This window comes from Lipomyces arxii, assembly GCF_038497795.1.
Source record: "Lipomyces arxii strain Phaff 12-163 unplaced genomic scaffold V1512scaffold_15, whole genome shotgun sequence".
In the NCBI taxonomy this organism is placed as follows: domain Eukaryota; kingdom Fungi; phylum Ascomycota; class Lipomycetes; order Lipomycetales; family Lipomycetaceae; genus Lipomyces; species Lipomyces arxii.
The window spans coordinates 66,380-79,099 of NW_027117714.1; the positions used below are offsets into that span (position 1 = coordinate 66,380).

The following is a 12,720-nucleotide window of genomic DNA, read 5'->3' on the forward strand; positions in this document are numbered from 1 at the left end:
GTAATATACGAGCCCGTTAATTATATTGTACAAAACCCTCTTAACAGTAAGCTCTACTTCCCGATCTTATATGCATGGACCCGATAGCTGTGCTACCAATTGAGATTGTGCTTATTATAGTCCAGCAAGTCACATTCCCCTCTAGTGCGCGTTTACGTCTGGTTTGTCGCTCGTGGAATTTTGCGCTTTCTCACGCACTCTCAATCCCGACATCATATACAACACTAGACTTTTCACGCTTTTCCGTCACTCCGACAACTTTAGTCGAAAGCATAGGCAAATCTGCCGGATGTGTCTTCTCAATTGCATTGCCATTTTTATCACTGGCTGACCCGCAACATGTCATCAAGTCCATGACGTGCTGCATTGCTCTTATCTTTCGCCAAACAGAGTCCGTCACGTATGACAGTGACATCATCGCGCTCGACCAAACATGCGGCAAGCACCTGTCGAATCTCCGACACGTTGCGTTTGGGAAAGTCGGGTTCGACCCGTTTGCGCCACGGCACAAGTCAGGCAAAGCAAGTAAGTTCATGACCCAGCTTACAAGGCTGGACGTCTCTATAGGGTCGCTCATTAGCGTATGGTGTTATGCCGCGTCGCTCCCGAACCTGAATAATCTAAACTGTATATGGACCGAAGGAGACTCGGAATTGCTTGAACTCGGGTCTGCCAAAATGCCTAAATTTGCAAATATCAAGACGTTCACGCTCAGCTCAAATGGACATGCACTCAACTTGACTTATGGATTCAACGCAGCGTTACATCAGAGCATGCCTGGCGCGTGCATCACGCTTGACAACGCAATCGCAATCGTGCCTGACCCGGTCTACGAAGATGAACACTATTCAATAAAATAATTCTTCTCCGCCATACTCAACCCACTCGGCATTCCGCCGTTCGAAATGCATCATCCCTCCAACCAGCTGGTCGTACACTCCAACCCACAAACTCTCATCTTCGTACTCACTCTCCGCACAAAACCCAGCACCAGAAACACCGCCCCAGAACTCCAACACCTGCCCCCGCGTATACATACCTGTCTCGACTACGCTGACGTAGTCAACCGTCTCGGCCATTAACAGCTGGCGACCGGTACTGTCGAACTTGACACTCCGGACTGAGTCTAATTGCGCGCCAATGACGTGCACCGCCCGGTCACTTCGGCGCACATCGTACACCCGGCACGTCATGTCTTGGTTCCCGGTCACGACAGTATGCCCGTCCGGACTCCACGCACACGCGAAACTATAGTCCTGGTGTCCATACAGCGACATGACTTTCTCCCCTCTGCTAGCACTGATCACACGTGCCTCTTTGGCGTCCCCCACAACGACACGCAATGTCGAGTCCGGCGAGGTCGCACTGCAATTGACCGCGAACGGCAGCTCAACGCATTGTACCATCTTGTTTGTATTCAAATCCAGCGTCCGCACCGTCGAGTCGTTGCATGAAAACAAAGCTTTCGTCCCGATCACTGACACATGGTTCGTGTTGTTATTATGCGTTGCTGTCGGCGACACCAGTCCAATCCCACTCGGTGTGGTCTGATCGAGACCGGTGGCGAGGTTTTTGTAAAAATAACGTCCATAGAACCCGCCAGCGATGACAACATCGCGATTCCCGTCAATCGCCGTAATCTTCGTACCCAATCCCGCATACACCAGATTCCGATCCTGCACCGCAACGTCTCGTACCCGGCCTGAGTCGGCATCCAAGCACTTAATAACGTACGTGTCCGAATAATAAATGTTCTGTCTTGATATCGGCACTAACAAATGCCGGAGCTGGAAATGCGTCGGTCTAGGCTTCGCGAACGTGTATAACCGCTCAAACCTGTACAGAGTCTCGTTCGTGAATGGCGCATCCGCCATCTGCCCATCAGTCTTGTCCCGTTCTCTTGATCAATACGTACCTTCCTCGTCTTGTCTCGTGATCCAGGCAAATTGTAATATCCAGGATACCATTTATTCCGTATCCTCCGTGCTTCTCGCGCCCATTCTTTCCAGCTCCATTGAATCCCTTGCACGTCATTATACTTCTCATAAATGTCGTCTCTCGCGATCTCGGCCGGCCGTTGCTGCTGCAATATCACATCGCACTCCCGCTCCCGCAACGATATCGTATCATGAATTCCTCGAATCACAGTCAAAAACTCAGCAGAATGCTGTGCGTACTCAACTACCTCGTCAGTCCTGTACCCCGCCTGCCCGCAAAATACGCACCTTGGACTTGATCCATAGAGATCGTACGGTCCTCGGGACTCCAATCATCTAGTCTCAACTGCTCAGGCTCAATCGACTGTCTGTATTGACCATACATGTCAGCTAGTTCATTCATGACTGTGCCATCAGAATCTTCGTTCTCGGCTTCAAACGAGTCCCGCTCCATAGCTTCTGTCGCCCAGTGGCATATACCTCACGTATGTCTTACTTCGTTGGGACATCTTTCCACAAACCCCTCGTTTATGTCAACAAACTTTGTTTTTAGCCAAACCCTAATCCTTAATGTGTATTAACTCTTGAAATGTCTTAGACTGTGTGTTTGGCGCTCGGGCCGCTTTGCGGGGAAAAGGGCAATCCAATTTACGATCTGAGACACATTTTGCTCTGTTCAGCGTTCGTTTTCATTCTGCATAAATGAGTGTTTACCCGGACCCGCTAAGACCCACCTTGACAACCCCGCAATTGTTCGTCCATCCCCGTATTCAATTTAGCCTTGTGTTCAAATAGCCTGCTGAATTGTTCTACCCCACCGCATAATGGCAAACCATAAAACCGCCTCTTTCGCATTGTTTTTCGTCATCAATAATGGATACCGAGAAAGAAGACGCATATCATGTCGAGTCGTTGGACTTTGCAAAAATCGTTGCAGACGGTAAAATCGCAGCGGATGAAGAAGTTGCGCTAGGAGTCATCGCGTCGATTAGAAAGTACCCAAAAGCAGTGATGTGGTCGGTACTGGTTTCAATGACGATTGTGATGGAAGGTTATGATATCGTGCTAGTTGGCAACTTGTTTTCGCAGCCAGCGTTTAGAGAGCGTTATGGTAAATATTATGGACCGGATCTCGGATATCAGATTTCGGGACCGTGGCAGGTCGGGCTTGGAAACGCGAGTACGTGCGGAACTATTTTTGGCGCATTTGCAAACGGGTACTTGACCGTCAGGTTTGGGTATCGCAAGACATTATTGGTCTCGTTGTTTGCGTTGACATGTTTTATTTTTGTGCCGTTTTTCGCAACAAAGATCGAGCATTTGCTTGCAGCGTCAATTTTATGTGGGTTGCCCTTTGGCGTGTTTGCGACAATGGGACCAGCATATGCCTCTGAAGTTGGACCTGTTGCATTACGTGGCCCGCTTGCTGTGTTTGTTAATTTCTGTTGGGGCGCGGGCCAGCTTATTTCGGCTGGTGTGTTGCAAGGCTGCGAGCCGCTCACGACAGAATGGGCTTACAGGATCCCGTTTGCGGTCCAGTGGGTCTGGCCAATCCCGCTTGGTCTAATCCTATGGTTTGCGCCTGAGTCGCCTTGGTGGCTTGTCGAAAAGGGACAGTACGACAAGGCCGAGGCGTCAGTCAAGCGGTTGAGTGCCAAGGACAAGCAAGATGACGCGTGGCAGACCGTCGCGATGATGATCCACACCAACAAGACCGAAAAAGCACAGACAGAGTCAACGTCGTATATCGAGTGTTTCAAAGGATCGGACCGCAGACGCACGTTCATAGTCATGTTTGTTTACGCCGCGCAAACACTGTGCGGTCTGGCAATTGGCGGTAATCCAACTTACTTTCTTCTCCAGGCTGGTCTCGATCCTACAGACGGGTATAAAGCCGGTGTCGGTGGGTTTGCATGCTCGTGCGTGGGCACAATCACGGCCTGGTTTGTCATGAATCGGTTTGGCCGCCGCCCAATCTTGGTCTTTGGATTGTTTGCGCTTTCTGCAATCCTGCTCATCATCGGTATTGTTTCCGCATCTGCACACTCGGTCGGCGCGTCTTGGGCCCAAGGCGGGCTCACATTTTTGTGGATGTACACTTTCGCGACCACGGTTGCGTCAATCACGTACGCCATTATTGCCGAACTCTCAGCAGTCAGGTTAAGGTCCAAGAGCGTCTGTCTTGCGAGAATTGGATATTACGTCGCAAGCATCATCATTGGAGTCATTATGCCGTACATGATCAACCCGACCGAAGGAAACTGGAAAGGCAAAGTTGGATTTTTCTGGGGCGGTGTCGCGTTGGTGCTCGCTGTCATTTCGTTTTTTTACGTGCCCGAAGGAAAAGGCAGGACGTATGAAGAGCTAGATGTTATGTTTAAAAACAAAGTACCGGCTAGGAAGTTCAGCGAATACCAGGTCGATGTTTACGGCGAGGAAATTCCCATAGCGGCCCCAGAAGAGAAAACGGAATAGCGTGTTAGCTTATGACAGACAAGAAGGATAATGTATTAGTTTGAAATGTACATGTAACTGTCAAACGACTCCTTCTCCGTTAGTAAGTACTTCAGCAAACTTGCATTCTCATTCGAATGCTTCACTAGGTCCCGCTGTAACTTGGACGTGAACTTATGTACACCTCTAATATCCGCCGCGTGCTGTACCCGGTGTGTTTTAAGGTACCGTCCATGTGCAGTGAACAGCGCGTCCAACCACCGTAAATGAAATTCAACATGCGGCGAGTCCTCCACTAGCCCGGCCATAAACTGCAGCAGTCGAGACAGGTACACGACCGGTAAACGTCGCGCTACAATCGGGATGTCCCGCACCGCGACAGACTCGTAAATCTGGTGAATCAGATATCGCTCGTTAAGTCTGAACGCCATGACCAGCGCCTTCACGTAATCGTGCTCTCTATTCAGCGCAGACAATGCAGACGCAGGCGTGACGTCGACGTCAAGATCGTATGGGTCAAAAAAAAACTCGTCCTCAACAGAATACACAAGTAAGCCTTCCGTCGACGCGGCCGCAAACGCGCGCCCAGTCGGCGAGAACTTGATACTTGATGTCCGGATTGCCGGGCGCACTTTTCGGACCGAAAGGTCTCCTTTTGACGCACCAGGTAGACTCTTGTCGATCCGGTCTTCGAGATCAGAGGCTTCGCCACGATCGTCGACTAAATCTATCGGGCCGGCGTCCGTCATGTTCTTACTGTTGAGAAAATCAAGCGTGCCGTCAAGCGACATGTTCCGCGAAATTGTATATTTCCGTAGCAGCACCTCGTTGTCGACATCGTATAAGCAGATATACTTGCTATTCCCCCCTGCCAATACGCAGTTGCCGTCAGCAGAGTAGCACAGACTTCTAAAACTTTTTGACCGAGCTGAGTTCTTGGCCGTGAACCGATCGCCGGCATACCGCCCGCCAGACACATCGTTCCGGCCATCAATTACGCCCACTTGTCTGCCCTCGGCAACGTCCCAAAACGCGACCTGGCCATCAAGGGTAGCAACCGCGACCTGTTTGGAATCCGGCCGTAGCGCAATCGCAAGCACGTCAGATTCCTGCTCAAAAGGTTCGACCGAACCATGCCGACTAAACACGTCCCACACCCTCACGGTCCTGTCCCAGCTCGCTGACGCGAGCGTGCCGCCGTCGTCTGCAAACGATAGGCATGACACTGGGCCTTCATGCCCTGAAAGTCTATCAAGAAGCTGTCCGGTCTGAACTGACCATAAATGAATGTCAAAGTCGTCGAGCGAGCCGGCACAAACGACTTCGCCGCTAGGATCCACAGCCAGACTTGAAAACTGGATCCGTTCAGGCGCGGTAAAAGTTCTAAAGTTACGGTATCGGATCAAGTCCCATGCTCTAACAGAGCCGTCAAGCGAAGCCGAAAACAGCACGTTACCACGTGTAGAAAACTCAATCGCGGTTATGGCCGAACTGTGTTCTGTGAATGTCACCAGCGCGAACCCGGACGCAGCGTCCCAGACTTTAATTTTTCCGTCGTCTGCACCAGTAATAATTCTGCTTCCGTCAGGAGTATATGTTAAGCAATCGATTGAGTCGTAATGTCCTTGTTGTTTTAGAATATACGATTCGGACTGCCATTCCCATACTAATAGCTGTCCAAGTTTGGACGCTCCAAACCCGAGCCACTCGCCAGACTTGTTGATTGTGACTGAATCGATTTCATTTTGTGACACACTGAGGGTATGAATCATGTTAAACTCGGGTAACTCGTAGATGCCAAACACGCCAGACGAAAACCCGACCACGAGCATGCTTGTTTCCATGTGAAAAGCTGCGCAGTGAGCTTTTGCGCCCTGCTTGAAGTATTGCCGTTCGATAGTCAGCCACCGCATGGATTCAGGGTCGTCATCTTGGTCTTTAAAGCTTGGAATCTGGTATTTCCAAGTCAATAAAGCGCCATCTTTTGTGATTGTGTAGATGGTTTCTTGGTCGTTTGAAAAATACGCAGCAATAACAGAATCTTGGTGTCCACCAAGTACAGTCGCGGCGGTACTATCTTCCGAGCTTACGGAATATATTCTCACGGTCAAGTCCTTGCTAGACGTGAGAAAAAAACGTGAGTCGGGCGACCATGAGAGCGCTGTGATCTCAGAGTGGTGACCGGTATATACCCTGTGACGCACAAAAGGACTAAACTGCTGTTCGTCCTTGTAATTTGGCGTTCGCCAGAGTTGAATATGGCTACCTGTTGTGACTGAGATGTATTTTCCGTCTGGACTAAAACTTAAATCTGTGACTTTTTCCTTAAAGTTGAAGTGATATAAAACCGTTCGCCTTGTAAAGTTGACCAATATCGCACGCCCATCTACTATGTTAGCGTATACTACTGATAGGTTTGAAAGTGATTTACCATCATCAACAGAAAGAAGTAACGTTGCAGCTGGATTCAACGCTATTCTGGCAACATTTTTGCGGTGCTCATAGCCGAAAGTCAATGATTTGTTGCTGTTCATTAGTTTCATCTTATAACTAATGAATGTACTCACTTGACTAAGTCAAATATAGACACTCTGTTGCCCACTGGACTAAGAATACACGTTCCATCTGGTGTAAAAACGAGGTTTCCTTGTCTATAAACTGTTCCAAGCAAATTAGAGAACTATATGTCAGTTTTACTCATTCAAGCAATTAAAAACACTCACTTTAAACTCGGTTTTCATCGTTTTTGTGGATATTCTGGTGTAATTTAAAAAATACAGAAAAATTAAGCCGCTGAGGTTCGATCTCAAAAGAATTAAGGTTAACATATAAACTCTAATTTATCCCTGAATCCTTTCATTCTCCCAACCTTGAAAATTCACTTCATTAAATTGATCAGAAACACATACAAAAATGGATGCGAGTAAAAGTAATGGCGGGCTTTCGAGCAAAGTCATGACTATGAAAGTGAGTGCTATTACTCTGTGTTAAACCTTACTGACAAAATAGTTCATGCGGCAAGCAGCAACGAGTGAAAAGTTGGCAGAAATAAGGACCCAGCAAAAACAAATCAGCGATGCATCAAAATGGAGTTTGGATAATTCTGCGACTGCGGTCGGGTTTGATGCTCCGAAGGTGAAGATAGTGAAAGGTATAGGGTTTGAAGTCATTGACTCTACGCAAGAAGACTCGGTAGTAAGAGGAAGACGGAGTTGGGGTATGTTTAATAAGGTAAGTGAATTATGAATCTATAAGAATACGGTCTGATGTGTAAGAAATATGATGCAGAGAGGTATAGTGAACAACGGACAGAAGATGCAGATGAGGAGGGTAAAAAACAGGAAGACGAAAACGACGAAGATGACGACGAAGATTCGGAAGCAAAAGCAAAGCGGCGTCAACTTGAAAATGCAGCGGAATCTTCATTGATAAAGACTGCTCGGAAACAACAGCGAATATCAGTACGACCGGATACGAAACCAGGTGGGCTGGGTGTTAAGAAAACACCAGGAACGGGTATACACAAACCGCAGAGATAAGGGAAACGAAATGATCTGGGAAAGCAAATAAAACAGAGTGAGAAAAATTAACTTGGAGAAAGCAAACAAAAAAGATAAATACAAAGAAATAGATTGGAATACAACTTCGGTTCTTGATACAAGTCATCATCGTTTAGACTTTTTGCTTTTCTTCTTACTATCCTTATCGTGATCGGGCGCAAATCCTCCTTTCACCAATGCATCTCTGGCAGTCACATTAATGTGTTTAAATCTGCTTATCAGCTGACTACTGTGATACATCATAGTCTAATCATACCTGTCTGGACCTATATGTGTCCCTCCAAACCATCGTGTGACCACAACCATAACATTCCAGACGTCCTAAATATTTAAAAAATGCCAGTTCAAATCAATAGTATTCACCATTAACTGTATATTAGTATAAATTAAACAGAAAACAGCGCAACATACAGTCAATAAATGAAGTAATCTTCCTCCAGCCGCAGACTCTCCATCATCATCACAGTCTTCCGGTCAGTCTGTTGTCCGTGCAGTAATAGTCAATGTACCTTGAAATGTCACTCCTTCCTTGTCTGTTTTTATTCTCCATGCAGTCATATTATGTGTAGCTTTGGCTATTCTTTTTGACCGTTTCAATATCGCCAGCTTTGCTCTGGCGTCAGCAACTGAATTTACATGGATAGCTCGCCCAACAAATTTGGATCTCCGGTCCTCAACCATATCCGACACCACCCAGTTCAAATCCTGTCCAATTGGCGAATCAGACTCATATTCTTGTTCTGTAACTTTATTTCTCTGTTCAGACTCGACCATCAGTACGTCATTCAATTCGTCCAGAAAGTTAAAGACGCACACTTCTCCGAGTCGAAAACACTCGCGCATTAGAGCATTCAAATCCGCCACATCGGTCGGACCAGACAGTACCGTGACAGAGTCTGGAATGCTGAGTTGAAGAACTGAAGGCGCCGAAGCAGGATACGAAGACGGGAACGAGACTAAAATTGACACTGCTGGAGCGCATGGAGGGTGCACGACGTACAACGACGTACTCTGCTCGACCATACATTCTCCGTAGATTGCGTTTATTGACAACACTTCTTCCTCCAGCTCGTCCATTGCTGAATGTGAACAAGAGTTGATGCAGTTCCAAATAGAGTATTTCACGTGACTATAACATATCACGTGATCTATAGCGTTACATAATGGTCGATTACTCACTAGGTAATTCCCGAGCTCATCTCGTGACGCCTTCACGACAAAATTCTGGGTTCAATGGATATCTTTACATACAAAGAAGCACCGGCTTCACTGATGTCGCCGTTTGCGTATTCAGCATTCGAGTCGTCCATCGTGCCGGAGACGGACTCTCATGGTGCGATCGAGTACAAACTTCACATGATCAATCCTCATCACGCAAGACTAGCCCAGCTCACTACTCAGCTGCAATGGCGTCTTACTCAAGGTCAAGGTCAAGCGATTTATGAGATTGGTGTAGCTGATGATGGAACATTAATTGGACTATTGGATTTAGAAATTTACGCGTCATTGAGGACGCTTAAAATGATGGCGACAAGTGTAGGCGCGTGGTTTAAGGTAGTAAGGGTAATTCCGGTTCAAGGTCAGGAGTTAGCAAGACAAGATGCCAACAGGAGAATAGTTGAGGTTCACGTGTACAAAACGGCGGTCGACAAAGCTGTGGTGAAGATGTTTATCATCGGAGGACCTGGGACTGGGAAGTCGACTTTGTTAGGCACTTTATGCTATGACGGACTGGATAATGGTCGAGGAAAGGCAAGGGTGAAAGTGCTTAAACACCGGCATGAATTGGTTTCTGGGCGGACCTCAAGTATTGGAATTGACGTGTTTGGGTATAATCAACAACGGCCCTGTATTGGCAGTTTCGAATCGGACGAGAGTTTGTTTGACTACGAAGACGAGGATTCAACACCCGCACCAGATAACAGGGTTTTGCTATCAAATTATACCAGCAAGTTCACGTACGAAGAAATTGTCGCGTCGTCGGCCCGCGTTATTATGGCGTTTGACACTCCGGGAGCTATCAACAAGATCGGGTTAGTGTGCAGGCACATGGCTCTGTACGCTCCAGATGTGACTGTCGTTGCCGTGTGTGAGAATTCTCGTTGGTCAGAATATCTCGATCTGGCATTGCGTGCTACGTCGCGCGTTGCTGTGCTTTTGACCAAATCAGACATGTTCACTGGTCCGGATCATTTAAAGACACTTTTACGTTCAATCTTGGTCCAAGTCGGTTCGTTCAAGCGGTCTGGTAATGCTAACGTCAACAACGTGTCTGACGGTCAGCCGTTGTTTGGCAAGATGGTCAATTCGAACGCGGTTGCCATTGATTGCGCTGCTTCACAGGCTTGTGTCCCAGTTTTTCTACTATCAGCTGTGTCTGGATCGGGTACTTCGTTTTTGCATGAATTTTTGAACGCATTGGAAGTTACGAAATCTTTTGTAGCACAGCACAAGGAAGAGAAAATTGACGATTGTCAGCTTGATGTCAGCGAAGTTCCGCGGGGACATTTAATTCATCATACTAGCAATTGCAACTGCAGTGCTCCTTCTAGGGTTTCTGATGATCCTACTCCTGCAAATTTCTATGTAACCTCGGTGTATGATTCAGGCCGGATCTTGACTGGTGTCGTCCGTAGCGGGAAGGTGATGCTGGGTAGGGCATACTACGTCGGTGGTCCGGACAAGTCTACGCGGATTGTGGTCCAGAGCATGCAGAAACTTCGTGTCCCATGTCTCGAGCTGCACCAAGGCGATATAGGCAGCATTGGCATCGAAGTCATTGGTGGGCCAATCAAGTTACAGCGAGGTATGGGTGTATTCAGTTCGCACGAAGTTGCTTTCTCGACTGAGTTGGTGATTAAGAGTGATTGTGCAGACATGTGTCAGATAGGCGGTCTGGTGACTGTGTATAGTGGGTTTGAACGGGTTGCTGAGATTGTCAAATTTGACGGTAATGATGTGCACGTCAGGTTGCTTGGTCGCGGTGAGTATGTGCGTAAGGACCAACGTGCGATTGTCTCTGTCAACAATGCACGATTTGTTGCTCGTCTTTGTGTATAGTCTTTGTACGTTTACTTTTTGGCAAAAGGGACGTGGTCTTTTGGGTGGTTTCTTGCTGTTTACAGGTCACGGGTTATTAAAAGGCGCTACTTTTTTATAATACAAATTAAAATTAGTTTACATGATTCAAATAAACAGTATGTAATATGTACTTAAGTCACGTGAGCCCATTCCCTGCTCACAAGAATTTCGTGTACAAATCTGGACGAGAATCCAACAATTTGCGTCCTCGATACTTCTCTACAATCTCAGGCGGAGCCACAAGCGGGCCGATCCGGCGCCATTCCTTGAGCGCGACTGCGACCGTGTCTCCGATATCCATCCGGCGCTTGATCTCCGCCCGGCGGTACTTTGTCAAGAGTGTTTCGTAGTCCGGGCCTAATCGCCAGAGCACGGTCTCAACGTCGATCTTCTCAACTGGTTTGGGCTCGGGCTCGCTATTGACCGGTTTCTCAGTCTCTGTCTCAGCATGCGAAACTGCTTCGGTGCCAGTCGTTGCAGCTGATGCCGGCTTGATCAAAACGGTTTCCTTTTCCAATTGCGCGGCAGAAGGGGCAGTAGGTGGCGGCACAAACCCAACTGGAGTGTTAAATCCCTCACCAGGCTGCAAGAACACGCCAGCAGATTGGAGAGACAAAAGTATACCTTGCTCATAAGCCTTGACTGGACCACCAGCTTGCTCGATTCGTCGGGTTCGATTCTCTTCGCGCCACTCTTCAGGTGTCACTCTTCGAGATCCTGTCCAGCCAATATCGCGAAGGTTGTCTGCCGAGATCTCGCCTGCGTCCCTGAACGGATTGATATAGTACGGATTGTATCCGCCAAAAAAGAAAATCAAGAAAATCACTGTGACTTTAATGCAATGAAATCCAAAGAAGAAAATGTCAGCAATACCGTCATTTTCAATGTCAGGCATAGGTGCGGCATCGGGTTCCGGGAAATAGTGATCGTAGAGTCTGGTAGAGATTGCAAAGACTGAAATACCAGGAGTGGGGGTCATCCATTCGGGTAGATCCGTATAAAGCCAAAACAACAATATACCGACGACAAAGAACCAACGACGAAGATTGTGTTTAAACATTGGAATAAACAGCTGACCTTCTCTTGCAATATCACCAATCTTTACAGTTTCGTCTTCAATAGCTTTGTGTTTGCCTTTACTGTTAAACAATATAGCACCTTCACTTGTAATGAATCCTGGTGATGTATCGAGATGAAAGGCAGCAGGGGTATGATAATAAAAGAAAGTAGGCGATAACAAGATTGGCATTTTCTTGAAGATATCGTGTAGACAAGATACGGGCGAATCTCGAGGAATGCAAAAACAGTAATCTTTCTCAGTGTCTCCATTCAGACGAACATAGATATCAATGAGTTTATCTCTCAGCAAAGGGGTTTCCTGCTTCTTTTCAGACGCTTCAACATTCTGTACTACTTCAGTCATCGCGAAGTTTGGAGAGCCTTGAAAAAAGAATTGGGGGAGACTAAGAGCGAGAGATTACAGAAAAGACGATTTGGAAAGCCACGAAGCGTTAAGTTCGAGAGGGGCGAGCGATAACCAGTGCAAGCGCCGCACTTATATGAACTGTAGTTGTGTGCTTATGTCATAGATAGTATGTAATTAATGCATTTATGTATTTACGATATATATAATAGTAAATACATGGTTAAAATGAGAATCTTTTACTTATTGCAATTGATTAGGATAG

General features: G+C 47.1%; 8 protein-coding genes across 8 annotated transcripts; 4 read left to right on the plus strand and 4 right to left on the minus strand.

The window, feature by feature from the left end:
- Positions 1-74: 74 nt before the first annotated feature.
- On the plus strand, positions 75-311 carry V1512DRAFT_197395 (uncharacterized protein; the record flags this gene model as incomplete). Its single annotated transcript, XM_066913165.1, has 1 exon — positions 75-311. A coding segment is annotated over one exon (237 nt), but the record flags the coding sequence as incomplete, so codon positions are not given.
- Positions 312-848: 537 nt separating this feature from the next.
- On the minus strand, positions 849-2,472 carry V1512DRAFT_241569 (WD40-repeat-containing domain protein; the record flags this gene model as incomplete). The annotated part of the gene is made up of 3 exons (XM_066914262.1): positions 2,226-2,472; positions 1,916-2,181; positions 849-1,874 (listed from the first exon to the last, which is right to left on the minus strand). The coding sequence occupies exons 1-3, from the start codon at positions 2,389-2,391 to the stop codon at positions 849-851; spliced, it is 1,458 nt and encodes a 485-aa protein (XP_066770244.1). The 5' UTR covers positions 2,392-2,472.
- A 55-nt stretch (positions 2,473-2,527) lies between these two features.
- On the plus strand, positions 2,528-4,480 carry V1512DRAFT_265664 (general substrate transporter). The gene has a single exon (XM_066916941.1). The coding sequence runs from the start codon at positions 2,811-2,813 to the stop codon at positions 4,410-4,412; it is 1,602 nt and encodes a 533-aa protein (XP_066770245.1). The 5' UTR covers positions 2,528-2,810; the 3' UTR covers positions 4,413-4,480.
- V1512DRAFT_265665 (WD40-repeat-containing domain protein) lies at positions 4,428-7,166 on the minus strand. Its single transcript, XM_066916942.1, has 4 exons — positions 7,115-7,166; positions 6,959-7,071; positions 6,823-6,917; positions 4,428-6,777 (listed from the first exon to the last, which is right to left on the minus strand). Exons 1-4 carry the CDS (start codon positions 7,130-7,132, stop codon positions 4,448-4,450), a joined length of 2,556 nt encoding a protein of 851 aa, XP_066770246.1. The 5' UTR covers positions 7,133-7,166; the 3' UTR covers positions 4,428-4,447.
- A 123-nt stretch (positions 7,167-7,289) lies between these two features.
- Positions 7,290-8,425, plus strand: V1512DRAFT_265667 (uncharacterized protein). Its single transcript, XM_066916943.1, has 2 exons — positions 7,290-7,622; positions 7,667-8,425. Exons 1-2 carry the CDS (start codon positions 7,404-7,406, stop codon positions 7,928-7,930), a joined length of 483 nt encoding a protein of 160 aa, XP_066770247.1. The 5' UTR covers positions 7,290-7,403; the 3' UTR covers positions 7,931-8,425.
- On the minus strand, positions 8,057-9,028 carry V1512DRAFT_272078 (ribosomal protein S5 domain 2-type protein; the record flags this gene model as incomplete). Its single annotated transcript, XM_066917669.1, has 4 exons — positions 8,057-8,162; positions 8,208-8,272; positions 8,363-8,418; positions 8,461-9,028. 4 exons carry the CDS (start codon positions 9,026-9,028, stop codon positions 8,057-8,059), a joined length of 795 nt encoding a protein of 264 aa, XP_066770248.1.
- Positions 8,933-11,147, plus strand: V1512DRAFT_265675 (uncharacterized protein). The gene has a single exon (XM_066916944.1). The coding sequence runs from the start codon at positions 9,185-9,187 to the stop codon at positions 11,009-11,011; it is 1,827 nt and encodes a 608-aa protein (XP_066770249.1). The 5' UTR covers positions 8,933-9,184; the 3' UTR covers positions 11,012-11,147.
- On the minus strand, positions 11,102-12,552 carry V1512DRAFT_265676 (glucose signaling factor 2-domain-containing protein). Its single transcript, XM_066916945.1, has one exon. The coding sequence runs from the start codon at positions 12,453-12,455 to the stop codon at positions 11,190-11,192; it is 1,266 nt and encodes a 421-aa protein (XP_066770250.1). The 5' UTR covers positions 12,456-12,552; the 3' UTR covers positions 11,102-11,189.
- Between the last annotated feature and the right edge of the window lie 168 nt (positions 12,553-12,720).

Excerpts from the sequence above, each read along its gene's own strand:
- V1512DRAFT_265664 (XM_066916941.1), top strand. The coding sequence starts at position 2,811 with ATGGATACCGAGAAAGAAGACGCATATCATGTCGAGTCGTTGGACTTT.
- V1512DRAFT_265665 (XM_066916942.1), bottom strand. Across the intron at positions 6,918-6,958 it reads TCTATATTTGACTTAGTCAA|CAACAAATCATTGACTTTCG; the intron begins GTGAGTACATTC and ends ACTAATGAACAG. Across the intron at positions 6,778-6,822 it reads ACTTCTTTCTGTTGATGATG|ATGGGCGTGCGATATTGGTC; the intron begins GTAAATCACTTT and ends CTAACATAGTAG.
- V1512DRAFT_265667 (XM_066916943.1), top strand. The coding sequence starts at position 7,404 with ATGCGGCAAGCAGCAACGAGTGAAAAGTTGGCAGAAATAAGGACCCAG. Across the intron at positions 7,623-7,666 it reads GTTGGGGTATGTTTAATAAG|AAATATGATGCAGAGAGGTA; the intron begins GTAAGTGAATTA and ends CTGATGTGTAAG.
- V1512DRAFT_265675 (XM_066916944.1), top strand. The coding sequence starts at position 9,185 with ATGGATATCTTTACATACAAAGAAGCACCGGCTTCACTGATGTCGCCG.
- V1512DRAFT_265676 (XM_066916945.1), bottom strand. The coding sequence starts at position 12,455 with ATGACTGAAGTAGTACAGAATGTTGAAGCGTCTGAAAAGAAGCAGGAA.